The sequence below is a fragment of the Dasypus novemcinctus genome, chromosome 1 (assembly GCF_030445035.2).
Source record: "Dasypus novemcinctus isolate mDasNov1 chromosome 1, mDasNov1.1.hap2, whole genome shotgun sequence".
In the NCBI taxonomy this organism is placed as follows: Eukaryota; Metazoa; Chordata; class Mammalia; order Cingulata; family Dasypodidae; genus Dasypus; species Dasypus novemcinctus.
Window position 1 is genome coordinate 23,666,562 of NC_080673.1, and position 21,082 is coordinate 23,687,643.

The following is a 21,082-nucleotide window of genomic DNA, read 5'->3' on the forward strand; positions in this document are numbered from 1 at the left end:
TTGTAACAGTAACTGCCATTTAGGAACTGACTAGTGCCAGCTGCTTTTTACATTGCTTAATTAACCCTCATAACTATACTGCAGGTTAGGTGTTACTATCCGCACATTAATTCAAAACAAATTACCCAAGATGATTTTTTCTTAATTTTTAAAGAATCTTTAGATTACATAAATGTTACATTAAAAATATAGGGGATTCCCATTTAACCCAGCCCCTCCCCATCCCATACTTTTCCCACATTAACAATATCTTTCATTAGTGTGGTACATTTGTTACAACTGATGAACACATTTGGAAGCATTACTACTAACCATGGAATTTGGTTTACATTATACTTTACACTCTGCCTTGCACAATTTTATAGTTTTTGACAAAATGTATAATGGCCTGTATTGGTCATTGCAATGTCATGCAGGACAATTCCAATGTTCTGAAAATGTCCCCATGTTACACCTTTTCTTCCCTATCCTTCCCCTCAGAAACTCTGGTGGCTACTGCCTTTATATCAATTATAAAAGTCCTTCTATTACTAGAAAAATAATAAGTCTGTAATAGAATAATAAGATGAATTCGAAGACCTACTTCTCTGTTGAGTTGGTGCCCTACACTAATGGCCTATAATGTTTCTATAATTTGCTTGCTGTTGATGGCATCTCTCAGGGTTAAATAATCATGTTCTGCCTTTGCCTTTTAGGATTTGATACCAGTATTTTGCCAATTTGCAAGGATTCACTTGGCTGGATGTTTAATAGACTTGATACAAACTATGACCTGCTACTGGACCAGTCAGAGCTGGGAAGCATTTACCTAGATAAGAATGAACATTGTATCAAGGCATTCTTCAATTCCTGTGACACATACAAGGACAGTTTGATATCTAACAATGAATGGTGCTACTGCTTCCAGAGACAGCAAGGTAAAAGATGAGATGTTTACAGATGCAAATAGTTTGACCTGCATGTCAAATTACATCTCTTCATTCATGATACAAAATTTACACTGCATTATACCCCATTCATTTGGGTAGATATTTTTCTAATTTGAATATTTAGTCGAAGAACAAATAAACAGTGTGTTGAACACAATAACTCTGCAACAGATGCAAAATATTCTAAATAAAATGAAAAATAGTAATTAATACTTTATATTAATGTGGTTCATTATAGTTTCCATTATGTGGAAAAGAACAAGATATGAGAAAATAGATATTAAAAATAATCATTAAAATTAATTTGTTATCTGCTTTGCCCATGGTGTAAAATAAATGGATTTTTTATCACTATACTGTGGAGTGTTAATGTTCTATTTTGTGAATTTCTTAAATGAGCTGAATGAACCACAGCATTTACCATAAAGTTTTTTTTTTCTCATTTGATTTTAAAATGACTTTCTCTTTCAAACTTTTCAAAATAGCTTAGTTTTAAAAAAAAATTACTTGCAAGGAAAGTGTCTTAATTCTCTAGAAGAGGTGAAGCAAGATGAAGAGTTGGAAGGATACTAGTTTTTTATTCAGAAATATAAACAATGTAAAATTGGAGTCATGCTCACAGAATCAATTGACATGATAATTTAAATTAAGTATGTGTGGGGAAATAGATCCAGAAAATTCACATTACAATAAAGTTTTAATAAACTAGGAAGACAAAGATTTAGGTAATTATGAGGCTAATTAAGAAAAAACAACTGGGAATTAGTCTAACGTGATACAACTGCTCTTATCACTACATTTTTAAATTCTTGAAGTCAAAGGAAAGAAAAAGCGACCTCAGACTCTATTAATAATTCTCAGTTTTTTATATATATCTCATATAGGGCATTTTACTATATTAATTACTTTTTCATGTATTAGTAATTGCTTAGAAATTAGGGATGAAATGATTATTCATATATTGATTAGTAGTGAGTCAACAGTTGTTTAATGATGTATAAAACACTTTCTCAGGCTAATATACTTTTTATTTTTATTTTTTAAAAGAAATTTATTTTACTTAAATGTTACACACAAAAATAGGGGATTCCTGCTTCCTAGCCCTACCACATTTTCCCACATCAACAGCATCCTTCATTAGTGTGATGTATTTGCCAGAACTGATGAACACATCTTGGAGCATTGCCACTAAGCAATGATTATAGTTTACATTGTAGTTGACATTTTCCCCAACACATTTTTGCAAGTTATTACAAGCTATACAAAGGGCTGTATCTGTCATTGCAATGTCATCCAGGATAGTTCCCAAGTCCCAAAAATGCCCCCAAATTACACCTATTTTTCCCTCTCCCTCCCCTCAGAACTTCAGTGGCCACTGTCTCCACATCAGTGATAAAAGTCCTTCCATTTCTAGGATCACAAGAAGTCTACAGTAGAACAACTGTAAGTTTACTTTAGTCCATTGTCCATTCCCCAATCCTGAAGATTCTGTGATAGTGATGCCCACTCCACCTCTAATTTGAGAGGGGGCTTAGATTCCATGGGACAGCTGGATGAGACTTTCTTGCTTGCAGTTGCAGAGTCTCTCTGTTCCTTGAGATGGTTGTCAGTCATGATCTCCTTGTTTTTTGTCCTGGGTGAGTCCAATGAACTGGAGAGCAAGTCTGTTGAGATTCAGAGCCCAACTGGCACATGGACAGCCCAAAGATTTAGAGTCTCTTGAACTTACAACTAGCAACTCTAGTAATAACTATAGGTTCAAATAGAGGGGAAACAAAGCCATGTGTAGGGAAAACACAACTACTCTACCACACTGGGGAGCATAAATTCCAAAGTAGGGCTCACTGGCAGGGTGCCAAACTCCTGAGCTTCTGCCCTTTCTACAGTGTCTGGAAATCTCCAGAGCCCTCAGAAGCCCTGCTATTTGAGGTAATATTTATTTTGGCAGTCAATGAGTTCCTGCTGAGACATACATAAGAATAACCTCTGAAATGACCTCCCAACTCCCTTTGAAATCTCTTAGCCATACAAATTCTTTTGTCTTTCCCCTTTCCCCATTTGGTCAAGGTGTTTTTCCAGTTGAATTGCTAGTTGGTGCTTGGTAGTAATCCCTCAGTGCCAGGGAAGCTCATCCCTGAGAGTCATGTACCATGCTGGGGGGAAGGTAATGCATTTATATGCTGAGTTTTGACTTAGACAGAGGTCACATTTGAGCAACAAGGAGACTCCCAGGAGGTTATGCTTAGGCTCCCTATAATACTATGCTAAGTTTCAATTTCAGAAGTAAAGGTTCATAAGTGAAGTCATTAAAGTCATCACAGTCAAGGACCCATCAATAGTCCACCCTCCACTAGTCACTGCCCCTATACTCAAGGGATTCTTGCTGTCCATTAGAGAATGTGGCAGAGCTCTCCAGGATGGGAATTTGATAATTCTTTGGTTATTGTGTGTATGTCCACCCACTGTGACAATGCCCCATGAACATTTGAACACATTTATATGCCTTATATATATGCTCCCAGGCATCTCTCATCTCTTAATCTCTGACACCCCATACCAATGATTCTCCTTTGCCACAGTTGTAACCCTTCTGTGATCCAAAACTTCTTCAAAATGGAAGCCAATGAAATAACCATATACAATTAATAAGAAAATTATATAATAATGATGGTTTTAAAAATGAATAAAATAAAAAATTTTAAAGTTTGAAATAAAAATTAAAAATATAAAATTATAAACCATTTTAAACAAAACCTAAAAAATAAGTTTACTCTATTAAAATATTTTACATCGTATATACATATACACAAATGTACATTGTTGACTTTACTGTTACATATGTGTTTTTTAGTAATTGAAATATCCTGAAGAACTACATCCCTGTTTTAATGGCTAGTGTATATTTCAATAATTTAAAGAATAAAAAAGTAATGAAGTAAATCTATGTAAACTGCCATTAAAAGATAGGTAGTCAAGTACTTTTGTGTTTTGATGACAAAGCCATTTTTAACTTCTCGTGTTGTGATGGCAGGTTTTAATATGAACATTTGAAAAGATGCTGAGTGACTCTGAATCTTTCATCTACATTAATAAATACTTTCATCTTTGTACATTCTTGGATTTTGCAATTGTGTTTGTAGGACTGCTCAGAGGACCTGTATCAGTTTGACATGGTTATGAATTCTAAAAATAGATACAGGATTATGTTTGTAATCTGGTCTGTACCTGGTTGTGATTAAGTTATGATTAAGGCTTTAATTGGGTCACATCATTAGGGCATTGAGTCCCCACCCCTTGGTGGGTGGGGGCTCACAGATAAAAGACATGGCAAAGGACGAGTGTGTGGGGGGTTGATGCTGGAGTTTTGATGTTGGAGTTTGATGCTGAAGCCTTAAGCTCGAACCCTGGTACGTAAGCTCACAGAGGAAAGAGAAGCCAGCCCCAGAAAAAGAGAAACCAGAGCCCAGGAAGAAGCAAGCCCTGGGACGAGAGGAACCCTGAACCCAGAGAGAAGCAAGACCCTGGAAGGGAGGAACCCAGGAAGCCAGAACACTTGCAGCCATCAGCAGCCATCTCCCTCCAACACATGAAATTAGACTTTGGTGAGGGAAGTAACTTATGCTTTATGACCTGGTATCTGTAAGCTCCTATCCCAAATAAATACCCTTTATAAAAACCAACCAATTTCCCAATTTCTGGTATTTTGCACCAGCACCCCTTTGACTGACTAATACAGGATCCAAAAGTAAAATTTTACTTTATGTAATTTTCATGTATTAAACTGTATTCTCAATGTGTTAAAAACTTTATACTCAGTATAACTATAATTATATTGCTTCAATAGTTGTACCAAAGGTACCACAGTAATACTAAGTATAAATAAAAGGGAAAACTTACTTTGCTTGTGAGGATGGGTAGATGGGAACTCTCTGTTTGTCTCTATGATTTTTCTGTAAATCTATATCTTCTCCAAGAAAAATTTAATACACAAAAACTTTTAGTGACATGAAGATTTATTCTCTGATATCATTTCATTCATGGCAGAAACAATTTACTAAATTGTATCTAAACTTGTACAAAGGTTTATACACACCTCAAAAGCTGAGGAAAGTTTGGCTAATTATATTCATTAATTCAGTGTGCCGGAAAAGAGTTGCAAACATTCTGTCAGGGTAACTGAGAAGACTAGTGTTATGGTACTACTTTGTTTTTACATATACTTTTAGTTCAATAAATAATTTCATAAAGAATAGCCATTAGTTTAAAACTTTGTCCAATGCTTCACCTCATGAAAAAGTTTGTTTTTCCTGTATATTCATTTAATAATACAGACCATTTTCAAATTTATTATAATTTTAAGTAGAATAGGATGGTAGTTGATTTAATCAAGATTGATTTAAACCTGCAGTATAAGACTATAGTTGTATAGTGGAGGAATATAAATGGAAAAGAAAGCAATGGCATATTCAAAAATATATTTAAAAAATATGAACTTATGATTAATTTTAAAAGTTTGACAAATGAGATTGAAAATGTAAAATGTCACAAAAGTGACACTGGAGCTGTTTGAGAAAAAACATAACTCAAATAAAAATTTCCTTCTATGATGAGTTTTCTGAAATCATGGCTGTTAATGCAAAATATACAGATTGTGGTTTCAAGAATTCTTTATTCTAAGCAATCCTGAAAGAGGGTGTAAGATGAATAATAATTTGGGATTTAGGATATCTCAAATGTTAATTATATGTTATTTGTTCTAAGCCTCCAGCCTTAAAAAAATCAATTATTAATTGCTACTTTTATTTAAATTCCTCTTGTGTATAAACAGGGGAAGAGAAAGAAAATTTTTATTCATAACCATGTTGTCTTTCCTATACATAAAGTCATTTATTATTCTCATTTTATGGCTAAGAACTGAAGGTTCTTGATCTCAACTTTAACTTATAATATGAATAGTGAAGGAACGAGGATTTGAAACTAGAGTCCTTGGTTTCTGTCTCCAAGTAGTTTTAATGTTATTTTCAGAATTTACATATATTTTCAGAATATATAGTCTCTCTATATATAGACTGTTGGCAGGTCCTACTCACACAGGTAACATCAGCAAGTCTAATGTCAATAAACAATGTGTCCAATATCTAATAATTTTTTCTCAGGAAAAAAATGGATAATATTTTCAGAGGTTATTTATACATATAATCTGTAAGTAGAGATCAAAGTATGGGTCCAGTGGATTTAGTAATTTTAAAAGGCAATGTTTTCCCTAGTGAATAAAGGGCATTAAATAAGGAGACTTTTCCATTTGTTATTATGAATATTTGAAATTTACATGGATGAAATTAATCTAATGAACTTGTTCAGGTACAGCTATTTTGTGAGAGGCTGTATGAGCCAGAAAATATGGAGGAGAAAAGAAAATAAACACCTTGTTGTACACTCCAGGGTGCCTTTCATTATTATTGTAAGTAAATAGTGCTCCCAGGAACTGTGCAGTACACAGCTCGTGTGGCTATGTGTTACCAATTTAGGGCTTAATTTAGTATCCCTCATAACATGCACTTGCTTTACAGTTTTGACTTTATATTCTCTATATGTATTTGAAGGCTAATGAACACAGACTTCCTAGAAATGACTAATGACAAGTGTTGTAGAAAATGCTTTTATATTTTAGTAACTATATAAACATATTTATTTTATCTGTTCTTCCTTATGGTACTTTATTCAGTTCAGAATTATGTGGGAAAATAAAAGTGCATTGCTAATGTTGTGTTGAAAAGGATCAGTTCCTCATATGAATAATGTCTGAATGACCCCAGTGTAGTTTTATATTTGAGTTTTGACGTCCAGAAAGTAAAACATACGAAGAAAAATGTTATTTTCAAAAGTGTCTTGATACGCTTTGTAAATTTCTTTTTATTTTTCTCATATTTAGTTTGGAATATTTCATTGTAAATTTCCATGGTTAAATTACATCTTACATTTTATCAATTCATGTTTCTCATCCAAGTCTTAAGTATATAAAATCCAGGATTAAAATTGAAATGGTGTTAATAAGTAGATTAAGGAATATAAAAATCTTGTCATATGAAGCTGTTACCATACCCTAAGCTGAATATCCGTGGTCTAACTGTGTCTAAACCTCCATGCAATTAATTAGGTTGCTAACTACCCTGTCGTCTAGATCAGACCTTTGCATTGGCTTAACTGATAGAGAAATACTCAATTAAGCGCTCCAGGAGTAACAACATACAGAGTAGACTTACGGAGCTGGCTCATAAATATTAGGGAGAAAATATTTTAAAAGCAAATATTACCAATAGAACAGTCTAATCTGTCATGTTTTCTCCTTGAAATCTCCAGGTGTTCCCCAACACAGTGCTCTCAGCGCTGTTACTGAGGTGTAAAATCAGGCTTTTTTAGGGAGATTGCTAATAAAGAGTCAAATTTAAATGTACCTGGAATTTCAAGCAACCCAGTGGTGAACATGTAAGAACAAATACTTCTACTCCCTGATAACTGCTCCATAGCAACTAAAAGAACTGTTTTCAATATAGTCTTGAAATTTCAGCCAAAACTCTTCCCCTTGGTTCTACAATGCCGTATCTGAAGGTTGTAAATTTTAAAATGTTTATTTTATAATCTCATGCTAGCCATCTTGATTCCTATTCTTTTAATATTTAGTTCCAGATATTACTAAGATAGTTTGGAAAACAACAGTGACAATTTTACCAATCTCAAAATAAAGTAGAACAATAAGGTTCAAGCTGTTCAAACAAATTAAGTTTTCATCCCTTTTTGATATTACAAGATGTTAACATTTTTGGCATCAGATAGTAAACTATAAAATATATAATAATAAGTATCCTTCCTCATTCCATTATTTTACTATACTACTTATATCAAAATTTTATCATTGAATTTCATGAGGTTGGTAAATTAAGTGATTTGAAAATCATTTGAATTAATTATACCTTCTATTTCTCGAAAAAAATGTAGTGAAGGAAAATAGGTACCAGTTTAATGATTTATGATGCAGTTTTCATGTAGCAGATTTCATTAATAGCAATTTTTAGAATATGAGTATAAAATACATCGAATTGTTTCCAGGTAAGAATAATATTTGTAATAATAAAATCCAAAATATTTTTTATCTCAAAATTATCCTTATTTGAATTCATAAATACGGTTGTTTAATAGGCTAATCTACCTTGCTCTTATTCTCAGAATACATGGATTATTTAGTACATTAGATATTAAAACTGGTATATGGTTTTGGGGTGACCGGAAAATTTGCATTTATAGCCAATTCCTATGATTCTGTCTTTAAGACTGGAATTCTTTGATTTACTCAGTCTTTATAAAAGCCAAACATGGAGATATGTGTGCCAATTTTCAAACCCTCCATGATCATCTTCAAGATAGTATAGCATCTACTTTCCCACCTCGTATTTCAATGTCAAGGCTTTGCTCCTCTTCTCTCCTCAAATCTGAGGTATTTTGGAATTCTTTTGAGAATTCTGTGGAACAAAGGTACAAAGTGTAAATACAATTCACCAATAGATTAAAAACAAGACAATGCACACCTCTCTTGGACACGTGGTAAACTGACCCTACATCCAGATTGGGATGCTCGAGAGAACTCTTTCCTACATGGTTTGTCTCCTCGGTCACTGCCCATAGGACTCTGAGAAGCTGTAGGAACATACAGGTGCAGGCTCGAGAGCCCGGCTTCGTCTGCCCGGTTGTGGAGTGGGACTGTCCTCACTGCGCTGAGCCGGGTGCTCCCCGGCGCACCTGGACAGAGGCCAGGGAGCGTGACCTCCTGGTATCCATTTTGGAATATATTTTTGATTTAGAAGTTCACTGTTCTTTCCACAAGTCAGGCATTAAGTGGCTGAGTTTGTAAAAGTAGGAAAATACTGATTTCTAAATTGGTTAAAGTGTTTTAAGATATTTTTAAAATGACAACTTACCATAATTTACTGTATAGTACCTCCTATTTCCCAGTTGTGCATATACTTAAAGCATCTGGTTGAAAAGCTCAAGATTTGTTGACATTATGCTGTATTAAAATTTATAATAGTGCCACTGATATAACTTTAAAGGAGCATTAATCTTTTCATGGATTACTTTCGTAAATCAAGGTTATTTCTCTATATCCTAGAAACTATTTATATTATGGGAAAACATAATCAGTCAATCAATAGGGTTTATGTTACTGATCTGATAGACCTTTTAGAAGTGAAGATAAAGAAGCATTTTAGATTATAAGAGTATAAGATCCTTTACCCCCACCTAAGCAGTCCAACAGGGGAAAACTGAAATGTTCTAATATTAATAATTAGTAAATCAGTAATATTTGTATGTATTTCCATTGATAGATCAATTTTATGTACATATTTCCATTAATAGATCAATTAATATTTGTCACCTAAAGCCATGTAAAGACTAACTGAAGTTTGATAACATAAAAATTATACTTTCTTTGTTTAACTATGATCCTAGAAGTAACATTTTTAATGTCATTGCAGACCCACCTTGCCAGACGGAGCTTAGCAAAATTCAGAAGAGGCAAGGGGTAACGAAACTCCTCGGTGAGTAATAGATCATTCTTCTGAAGGCTTTATTGCTTATATAAATAACCCCAGGGAAACAGCAACATAAAATCAATATTAATCCAACATAGATAGACTGCACTAAATTTCAGCAACAAAATTTATGAAGTTTTTGAAAGCCATTAAACTTACTTTTATTACCTTACCCATTGAAAGTTATGTCTGTTTTATTACCCTAATATAATGTTCATTTTGAAAGTTATTAAGTAAAAAAGAGATTCAAACAATGCTAAAATTAAAGCATGAGCAGAAACTTCAATTCTAATTCTATTGTTAACAAATCAAGAATTGATGGGAAAAAATTTATTTGCTATTGAGAGCAGAGATATGGTGAAAGTGTACCCGGAGTTTCTCAAGAAAATCTGAAGACATTTTAGTGTTTTATCAGTAATTTTAACTAGCTTACTTCTAGTAAGTAAATGTATTAGATAGAAAGATAGATAGATAGATAGATAGATAGATAGATAGATAGATAGATAGGAGATAGATATTTACTATTTTCATCCAAAGCGTGAAATATTTGAATGTTGTTAAACTATTACATGTGATTATTTTATATTCTTTTAAATGTACAAATTTTAAACTAAATTTTCACTGTTTATTTTAAATTCATAGAAAATTTGCAATGATAGTAAATAGTTTACATATATCCTTCACCCAGCTTCCCCTAAAGTTAATATCTTACCATATACTAGATAACCATGGTGCATTTGTCAAAACAAAGAAATTAACTTTGCTAAAATGCTATCTAAATTAGGGATTTTATTTGCATTTCATGAATTTTTTTTCCTTTGATGTCCTTTTTCCATTTCAGGATCCATTCCAAGACCTCACATGTGCAATGTTTTTCCTGTATATTAATGTACTTGAGTATTTAGAGGCACATAAATTTACATATTAATCATGTTATTTTATTATGTGCTAAGTTTGAAATTGCAGTGTTCCATGTTTCAATGTGAATATTACTAATATAGCTTGAAATTCTTTATTTCCCATTATACAAAATTAAAAGCCTAATAGCTTGAAATAAAATATTTTTATATGCAAAAAAAATACTAAAGGTAAAAGCTGCAATGTACCATGTTTTGGCTTTACTCTCTTTTAATATGCACCAGGTGTTACATCTGCTAAGTTGAAATAATACATTCTTAGTAGGTTCGTTTGTCTACACAAATCCAATATTAACCCAATGCAAGGGAAAAGCCATTCAAATTAATCTGAAATGTATTTTAAATTTAATCAAGGTCTATTAGTGACAAATTATTAAAATTTAGATTTTGATTATTTGAAGTTACACAAAAGAGAGAAAATGTATTTAGTGCCTATTTGGGAAGAGTAACCTTTATTTTTCTTATGTAATATAAAGGGAATTGCTGTTATAAAGCACTGAATCCCTAACTATTTCGTCTCATTTAATTGGGACAACATTCCTTATCTTCTAATAGAGCAGTTGTTCTACAGGTGTACCAGATGTTCTATTTTCTGGTTCAGTCCTGGGTTATGCCTGTAGCCCTAGCATAATTAATTGTGTCTCTTTCACTTTCAAAGTGCACTAGTATCAGATAAATTATATAGTCATACTAAATAAACACATAACATTTTTACCTCAAAAATACCAAATCATGGCAGTTTTGTGAGAGAAGCAACTTGAAATTATTCCTGCTTTAGCAAGCCTTAAATTCATAGAAGATGTTCTCATGTTTTCAAAGTGTTGTTCCTGTGCCTACCTGATTGAAACCCTTAGTAAATTAGAAGTCATTCGAATGCATTGCAATTTTTCAACTAAATTGATTATTTATGTATCCCAATTTTCAAACTTTTTAAAAGAATAAAATAATGATTCCATGTGGTTGCAAGACTAAATGAAAGAGGGTCATATTTTATTCATTTATTTGTTTACTTATTCTTTCAATAAATAACTATAATGTGTCTAGTCACTGAGAAAAAATAGATCAAGACAGAAATTATTAATCTTCTGGCTTACATTCTAGTGGCGCAGTGTTTGTTGAAGAGTGTGAATTCACTTCTAAATTACTAAACATTACAATTAGCAATGTGCCACGTACTATGTTAGATAAATATAAAAATGAATGTCTATCTTTCTGAATAGACTATGGGATTTAAAAGATTCTGTGCAACAGCCAGAATGCACAGTTTATATATCCTTAAACATAGAATATATCATAGTCTAGTTGTGAAAGTAAGTAAGGACAAATTATGCACATACACATGCATGCACTATATATAAAATGGGAAAAGTGCATCAGAAAACCTCCAGTTTAAGAGAAGAGTTCATAATGGAGGTCGTATTTAAGTTGAATCTTAAAATGGAGGACAGAGAGGGGAAGAAGAAGAATCCCCTTTGAGATAAAAGATGTATAAAGACATGAAGTATAATTGAATTTGTGGGAAACAGATGTGGAAAGAGTTTGTCATGTATGACATTCCAGTGGTGGATACAGGCCATTGTATATTTTGTGATTATTTAAGAAATCGTGCAGGACAGACAGTGAACTGTACAGGTGTGGACTGCAGTCCATGGTTAGCAGCAATGCTTCAATCTGTGTTCATCAATGGTAACAAATGTACCACACTAATGAAGGATGTGGTTACCGTGAAAAAGTGTGGGAGGGAGAGGGAGTGGGGCATGAGGGACTCCCCTATACTTTTTATGTAACATGTATATAATCTAAATCTTCTTTAATAATAAAAAATAAATTTAAAAAATTAAAAGACAAAAGAAAGAGCTTGGAGTTCCTGAATGAAAATTTTGTGAAATGAAGGTAGAAAGTTGACAGTAGCCCACCAGTGAAGGGTCTGGTATGCCATGCTAACTGGTCTGGATGACCTACTATGAGCACGGCTTAAATAAATTTCCAATTCTGTATTATACCTCCAAAATCTATATCATTTTCAGATAGGAGATAGTAAGAAAGATAATTTACTTAATAAAGGAAAAGAATCCATGATCTGTAAGCAGGTGATCATGACAATGGCCAGCTTCTCTATATGTCCTCACCATGCATTACCGGGAATACAGTAGGCACTCAAATGAGTATGTCTGGAGTGAACTGATGTATAAATGATGCTTATCAAAACGGAGCACAATTTAGTGATAAAATCCAACCACATCTGTGTGTGCATGTGTGTGTGTGTTTCACAGGACAGTACATCCCACTGTGTGATGAGGATGGCTACTACAAAGCAACACAATGCCAGGGAAGCATTGGGCAGTGCTGGTGTGTTGACAGATATGGAAATGAAGTCACTGGATCCAGAACAAATGGTGTTGCAGATTGCGGTAAGAAGGGGTACTTATTTAATAAGTTCCCAAACCCACTATTGAGAACTTCCAAATTTCATTCCTCGGTTCAAGTATTTATTGAGGACCTACTGTATTGTATGCAATGACTGTATAATATAATTGGGGGTGGAGTAACAAAAAGGATATGTGCCTCAAGCATATTACAAACTTGTATAGATAATAAATGGAAAAATTAAAAGCCAGATTCTTTCATACTTCAAATACACAAAGTATATTAATTAAATCTTTCCTATCATCCTTGCCCTCAAGGAGGGCAAACCTTTGTCCTCCATTCTATTCCAATTTAGCTAACCTAGCATATTTCATATTGCTCACAGTAGTCCATTTGTCCATATACCTTTAGGCAGGATAAATTAGGGAATACGAAAATTTGCCATTCAAAGAAAAGAAATCTTTTTTTTTTTTTTTTTTTTATCGCAAAACCCATTTATTAATATATATTTTGGGAAAATGATAAAATGTCTTATGTTCACAAAGTTACAAACAATTCCTTATGTTAAAAATGTAACCGATATTTGTTTTAATTATATCAATGTTAATCGGTTTCTTGAAGCTTTCTAACATTTAATGAGTAATTTTCTTTAACAGTTTTTTTTAACCAAAGATGTTAAAAAGGAAAATGAATAATACATTTCTTAAATAAAATACATTACTTCAATATTCTAAATGCAATTCTAAATGGGATGACTATCCTTTTTTAAAGCATGAAAATTCAGGCAACAGAGCAAAAAACTCAAAAACTATATGAAAACCTGTGCTTACAGAAAGGCACTCCTTCCTGGCTACAGAGCTTTGAGTCTATTTGAAGTCTGGAAGCCACGGTCCATCCTTCAGGAGGGAAGAGTATGTCACAGATAGCCAGGTTTTCAATCGATTTCCTTCTCTCCCTTTGGGATAACTTTAGTGACTCAGATAACTGCAAAAGTCAGATTGCAGTTATCCAAGCAAATTATCCATTAATTGGGTCTATATTTCTGAGAGAGAGAAAGGTCTGTAGTTTATGATCAAAGTCAATAGCTCTAAATTGAGGTTCCTTGTATTTTCTGGTCATCTTGCTTCCCAGGTATGTTATAAGTTCACATCGCTCCACGATGTGAAAAGTAAAGGTCCATAATTTGCAGCTAAGTTTCCTTATATTTCCTTACAATGTAGTTTCTTAGTTGTTGATGGGTGATTATACTTAATATTCTAAATTTTTATAAGTTTACATATTTCCTTATTGCATCTTGTAAACTGAGATTATTTAGAAAATGGTTAAAATGCATATAATCTTATTAAATGCTTAATCATTTGCTCTGTATTTACTTTTTTCATAACATTTTTCATAGCTTGGTTTTGATTTTCTTACCTGGCCAATGTCATTGAATTTATGCAGGAATAAGTTATATCCAATAGTTACCAAAAATAACTTTAACATATAGAGAACGTGTCTTTTTTAACAGTTTGATCACATTTTATAAAAATTATTATTGAAATATATTTATTTATATACATTATTAGAAAAGTTGTGAGTTTACAAAACAATTATGCATAACATACAGGATGCCCATATACTACCCCGCACTAACACATTGCGATGTTGTGGAACATTTGCTACAAATGATGAAAGGATATTTTTTTAATACATAGTTTAAACAACTTGCATTATTACAAACTTCAGTTATGAGTGATATCAATGAGGGTAAAGAATTTTAATTTTCATGTTATAATGGAAAGTACGTGGGCATGAGTTCAATAAGTGCATAGGGAAATAGTTGTGAGAATACGAATTTGCTGTGAGTATTCTTAGCAAGTTGTAATTATTTTTAAATTCATGAAGTTAAAGAATAGAAATAACATTTTTGTCATCCAAGATATGAATTTCAGTATGGCGTGTTACAAGAGTAATAACTTTGGTAAACATTAAATTGCATTAATGCAATTTGCTCTAATTAGCTACCAAAGAACTATAAGACAAAAATATTAAAAAGGGTGGAAAACAATCACAGTCTAATATTAGACAGGCTAAAAATGTAAGCACATGCTGAGATATACGCATTATTACCTCCATAAAGAGTAATGGTTGTATTTTATATATTGTCTAACTATATTAGTTTTCTACTGCTACTGTAAAAAATTACCACAAACTTTGTGGCTAAAAAAAAATCAAGTTTATTATTTTGCAGTTCTGCACGTCAAAAGCCTAGCACAGTTCTTACTGTGCTAAAAAAAATCAAGGTGTAGGCTATGCTGCATTCCTTCGAAGAGGTTGTAGAGAGAAAACCATTTCCTTGCCCTTTCCGCATTCTAGACGTTGCCCACTTTCCTTGACTCAAGGCCCCTTTCCTCAATCTTCAAAGCCAGTAACCCTGCATTTCCCTAACCATTCTTACAAAGTCATATTTTAATCTGATTCTGAGAAAGATTTTCTGATTTTAAGGTCCCATGTGATTCTATTAGGCTCACCTAGATAATCCAGGATAATCTTACCTTAACATCTTTAATTTACTCACAATTGCAAAGTCTCTTTTTCTTTGTAATGTGACCAATTCACAGGGCCTGGAAATTAACAAGTGAACAGCTTTGGCTGTTTGGGGGACAGAGATTATACTCCCTACCTTACTGATAGTAAGCTTTTTAAATCTTTTGTATGATTCAAAGTCTGTCATACACTTCTATAAAAACTGGGTCGAGCTGAATAGAACTGGACTGAAAATCTTACATATCACACTTCAGTATTGATTTTGCTTTTTAGCACATACTTTTTAACAGATGACAGTCAGTTTAACATGTGATAAAGTTTTCATGGAAATGGACCTTTCCTTACCTGTGTTAAGCTAAAACGCAAACTAAAATTTTATTAATTTCCTCAATTTTCACGAGAATTTTCTGTCTCACTAAGTATCCCACTAATTCAATCAAATAAAGATAATGTTTATCTTTTTAAGCTATGGATTTTGAAATCTCTGGAGATTTTGCAAGTGGAGATTTCCATGAATGGACTGATGATGAGGATGATGAAGATGATATTATGAATGATGAAGATGAAATTGAAGATGATGATGAAGATGAAGGCGATGACGACGATGATGGTGATGACCATGATGGATATATTTAATAGCTAAGAGCTAAGATCAGTAAATTTTAAGTTTCTAATATTTACAAGTGGTAGCCTATTGAGAATTACTTTCTTGCCCCAAAACACAGTGATTCTTAACTTCACATATATTTTGTATAATTATTTCAAGTACTAAAGCTAAACTCATAGAATTTTATGTTTAAATGTAATCATTTACTTTAAGTTTTTATAATGCCATAGAGAAAATAATATGGAGTCTAAACAAAATAAATTTATGTAGAGCTACTATAATAAACACATTTTCATAAGAACAGATATTTTAAAACTCCCACCAACAAAACAATGATCAGTGCTTGGGGCCATATATGTTATATTTCTGAGATATATTCTAAGTTAAATTTACATTAACTTTTTTGATGACTTGGGCCCCAAGGATTTTATAAAATTGTGCATGACCTTACTTACAATTCACAGTAGCATCCCCGGAACCTAGCGTGAGTCAGAAATGAGTGAGGAGGATTCCACATGATAAGAAAAACTAAGTGACTATTGTAGAGTCCTCTATTGTGTGTTTACATTAATAGTGATGTATGTAATCATGAAATTATTCTGGATATGATTGGATATTTTACAAAAGGCAATATGGAAAACCATGGATTCTGAAAGTTAAAAACTTAGTTGTCCTTTACAATTTTTATTTTAATTTGGATGACAGTCTTATGTAGATTTTCTTATATTCTTAAGCAGCATGATTTCTTTATCTTTCTAAATTTCTTTATCCTTCTGACCAGCAAGGTAGGATACAGAATATAAAATAGGAAAAGATTCCTTTAAACCATACTTTAACAAAAAGAGTGTCACTTAGCCCAAGCTCAAGTTTAAAAATCTTAATTCTAATTTTATTTCTGATTTAGATAAAACTTTGCATTTAATATTAGAATTTTGCCATTTTTGTTACTAGTGCTGAAACTTAGAGAACATATTGTATGGTGCCTTGCAAAATAGAGATAGAAAGGTTTTAGCATGCATACCAATATAGGATATTAGGCAATATATAAGCACACCTAATTACCAAATTAATGCCAGTATAAGTACTGCTGCTGGAATGAAGAAAATGGAATATGTTTCTTTCTGTTTTTTCTATTGTTACATAATTGCCATGTGGACTTGTTTATGATTATTGTGTAGAGTAGCATTTAAAATTTAACTGTAGCAGAAATTACTTTAATTGCTGTATTTAAGTTAGCATGTTAATTAATTGTGTAGGCATTTTGACATACTATCACTTTTAAGTATATCAGACCTATGGTTTTGTGCCCATAGTAAAAATGGAAAAACCTTTGAATGTTACACGTTGGTACCATTAATTTCAACAGTGGATCAACTGTTTTCCTGGTACACAATTCATTGAAAGCAAAATTGGTGGATTCTTTCCTTTTGATTTATGAAAACTAAATAAAAACTTTAATGTGGACCTTATGTAATATTTAAAGTATAATGCATTTTCTTTTTTACTGTTTATGTATAGTTTACAAAATAAAGAATCTTATAACCAAACCAAAGTGTTTCTTAAATGCTTTTCTATAGCATATATTGTAGGACGAAGGGTTCTTAATATATTTCCTGATTTTTAAAAATCACAATCTAGCTTGGAAAGTTTTTAGAAAATTTTAAATTTCAAAATCACAGCTTTTGGCACTTCAGATAATTTTTTTTAGGTATGTTAAAAATGTTTTTGTTTGTTGGCTAGTTTGGATTTGTTTCATTTGTTATATCATTGCAAAATAGATCTTTTTCCTTTATTGAGAGTGGCATTTTTAAACCCATTTTTATTGTATAATATCATACATATATTAAATTAACTAAATTTCTGAAGAAACAGCATTTTTGGAGAGTGGTGACAAACCTCATCTATTTACCAAATTATAAGAATTACAAAGTATAATTTGTGGATTGATTGGCAAAAGACAAAAATAAAATTCAATAAAGACATTTAACAAATGAATGTAAATAACAAATGTATTCATCTTGAAAGAGTTGTCCTCTTTCAGACTCCCAGGAAAGCAACCAATTCAACAGCAAATAGCAAATAGAAAATATTTACATTATCAAACTTTCATACATTATATATTTCTGTATAATATATAATTGTGTGTTTGTATATAAAATTTCCATTTGGGATGTATTTTAGATCTCTTGATAAATATTTAATTGATTTTGCATATTTTGATTCAATAAAATTATACTTATTTATTTATTCCAAAAATATAAATATAGAGGACCTGTTATAAGCCAGGCACTATTATAAAAACCAGAGATTCAACATTGAAAAATCATCCTCAAACTAATATTCTAGTGTGGAAGACAGACAATACAATAGTTACAATATATAAGATGCTAGTGAATTATAAAGTCCAGGGAAGAGTAATGTAGAGCAGGGAAATAATAAGTGCTGTGGGAGCTTTTTGAGGAAAAATCTGATTGAAGTGAAGGAGCCATCCATTAAAATTTCTAGAAAAAGCTTTCCAAGAAGGAGATAACAGAAAGGCTGTGAAGTGAGAGCAAGCCTTCACATTAGAGAACCATTTAGAAGACACTAATTGAGGCAAGGATGCTGAAAATGATATTGATAGAATGCTTGTTTTTTTTTTCCCTCCCTATCTTTCTCTTTGTTTCTATCTATCTAGAAATCTATCTTTTATTTGAAAGTTTATTCCTCATCCCAGAACACAATATAATTACATTTACTGTAGAAATAAATCAAACAATGGTATTTCCTCAATTTAATCTGAAGAAAGACCGATGTATTTTTGAACCCATAAGGAAGATTACAGTCCTTTGTACAAACTCAAAATTACAAAGCAGCATTTTTGATGAAAAAGAATAAATCTAACATTTTATTTTTATGTTGAATTCTGATTCATAAACATGAAATCAAACTATGAATTAAACTTTACTCTGTACTATTATTATAGAGAACACATTCATAAGTTACAAACAAGATATTTTGAATCATCAAAAATTAAAATTAAGATTGATGAGAGGAAAAGAGTAGAAACATGCAATTATAAAACCAAGTGTTCATGATATGTCAACACTCTAATAGGGAAATTTATAAATATTTTATCATTGTACATATCTAGCATCAAAATTTAGATATGGTTCACAATCCTCTTGGGGAAATAAGATAAACTGAGGTTAAATATATTAATGTTGATCAAAAGGACATGTGGCTAAGGAAAATTCTGTATTCCTGTCATTTAGAAGAATAAAAGCCATCAAACCAAAATATCAGAATCATTGGCAAGAATTCCTAAATCATAAAATAGCTCCTAAGAGTAGTTTATTTCTTTGTTTCCTATTTTTATATAATGTTATTTATTGTTTTTCTATTATTCTTAAAATCTCTGGAGCTGAATTGAAATGTTGATTCTGCTGCTAAGTTTCTCTCCAATTCTAGAAGAATTCTGTAACAAACCACTTGTATTTTTTTCATTTTACATATAGATTGAAAAGTAACTCAGAAAATAAGCATTGATATGACCTGCTCATAGTTTACATAGAATGGATTTAGAGAGATACATAAATAACATTTGCTTCCAAATAACATTTTGAGGACATGCAGTGTGTAAAAGAAATGGTGCCTTTGTTGTATGCAATAGCTAATTCAGACTCCCACCATATAGTCTACCTGACAGGTTCCCAAAAATTGGAAAAATGGAGAAAGCAAGCCAAACTCAACAGAGCCATCAACAGTAGTGTATTTGTAGTGCCAGATCAACACACACACACAGACATACACACACGTGGCTAATTCAATTTTTGACTTTGAATAAAAAATTGATTAGTTTGATTAGCAGTTATTTTTCTTCATTCTTGATCATAATGGAGTAAATATACTGGACCATCTATTTTAACTTTCTCAGAAGAAAGAAAACACAAAACTCCAGAATATGTAACGTGTTACAAAGATGTAGAAAAGTGAGAATGTGAGCTCTAGGTAGCTTATTATTTTCAACATTATTTCATACCTCATAACTGATATTGATGTTAGTGTAATAAAAAGAGGTATTTTCATTCATTCTAGTGTACATTTTGATATTAACTAATATATTTTTACTTCTGTGTTGTAAAAAATTCTCATGAACTATAACTTCATGAAATTTTATCAATTGTTTAACCCAACAAACACTTCAAAGAGATCATACTAAAAATTAAATATATACAGTACATATGTACATATTCTTCCTGGACAAGACAAGTTAAAATAATCTTTTGGAATAATCACTATTTCCTTTCCTTATTTGCATATGAACTTCAGCCAGCTTTGCACTACTCTTTAAATTATTTTCTATTTGCCTCGATAAAAAATTTAGAAAGTAAAATTAAGATAAATCAATACATTGTGAAACACAATCAAAAATAAAGTTAAACACTGTAGAGAACTCATAAGCCTCTGCATCTATTTACACATCATATTTGACTCATTCAAAGACATTCTTGGGAAATTTATTTTAATGTATTTTAATGATCAATAACTCTATTGATCTTTAAACATATAAATGTGCACATACCTAGGCTTGAAATCTATAGAAGCCTCAGCACTCTCATCAATCAAGTATAACTTAATGTTCTTACCCTAGAGGATTGGTGTGAAAATCATATGAAATACACATTTATTGATTGATTTTAAAATATATTTGTATTTATTTTTAAAAGAGACATAGATCACACAAAATGTTACATTGAAAATATAGGTAGTTCCCATATGCTCCACTCCCCACACCCCCCATTTTTCCCACATCTACAACTTCTTTTATTAGTGTGGTACATTCATTACAATTGATGAATACATTGCTACACAGCATGATTACAGTTTACATTATAGTTTACACTATCCCCCAGTCCATTCAGTAGGTTGTGGCAGGATATATAATGCCCTGTATCTACCCCTGCAAAATCATTCAGGACAACTCCAAGTCCCCAAAATGCCCCCATTACATACCTCCTTTTCCCTCTCCCTGCCTTCATCAACTCCCATGGGCCACTATCTCCACATCAATGATATATAATTTCTTCCATTGCTAGAGTCACAAAAGTTCTATAGTAGAATACCAGTAAGTCCACTCTAATCCATATTTTATTCCTCTGTCCT

At 32.0% G+C, this 21,082-nt stretch overlaps 1 protein-coding gene and 1 pseudogene across 4 annotated transcripts in view; one reads left to right on the forward strand and one right to left on the reverse strand.

Annotated features, from left to right (window-relative positions):
- SPOCK3 (SPARC (osteonectin), cwcv and kazal like domains proteoglycan 3) overlaps positions 1–17,484 on the forward strand; it is a 542,360-nt gene extending 524,876 nt beyond the window's left edge. For 2 of the 4 annotated variants that reach the window (XM_004482191.4, XM_058310073.2), the window contains exons 8-11: positions 696–917; positions 9,461–9,523; positions 12,708–12,845; positions 15,797–17,484. In XM_004482191.4, the coding sequence (XP_004482248.1) occupies positions 696–917; positions 9,461–9,523; positions 12,708–12,845; positions 15,797–15,966 (593 nt within the window). In that variant the 3' untranslated portion in view covers positions 15,967–17,484. The remainder of the gene's footprint in view (positions 1–695; positions 918–9,460; positions 9,524–12,707; positions 12,846–15,796) is intronic. The other 2 variants (XM_058310106.2, XM_058310151.2) reach the window with 1 other exon arrangement.
- LOC111761541 (small nucleolar RNA SNORA73 family) lies at positions 8,567–8,756 on the reverse strand (annotated as a pseudogene).
- Positions 17,485–21,082: the final 3,598 nt, after the last annotated feature.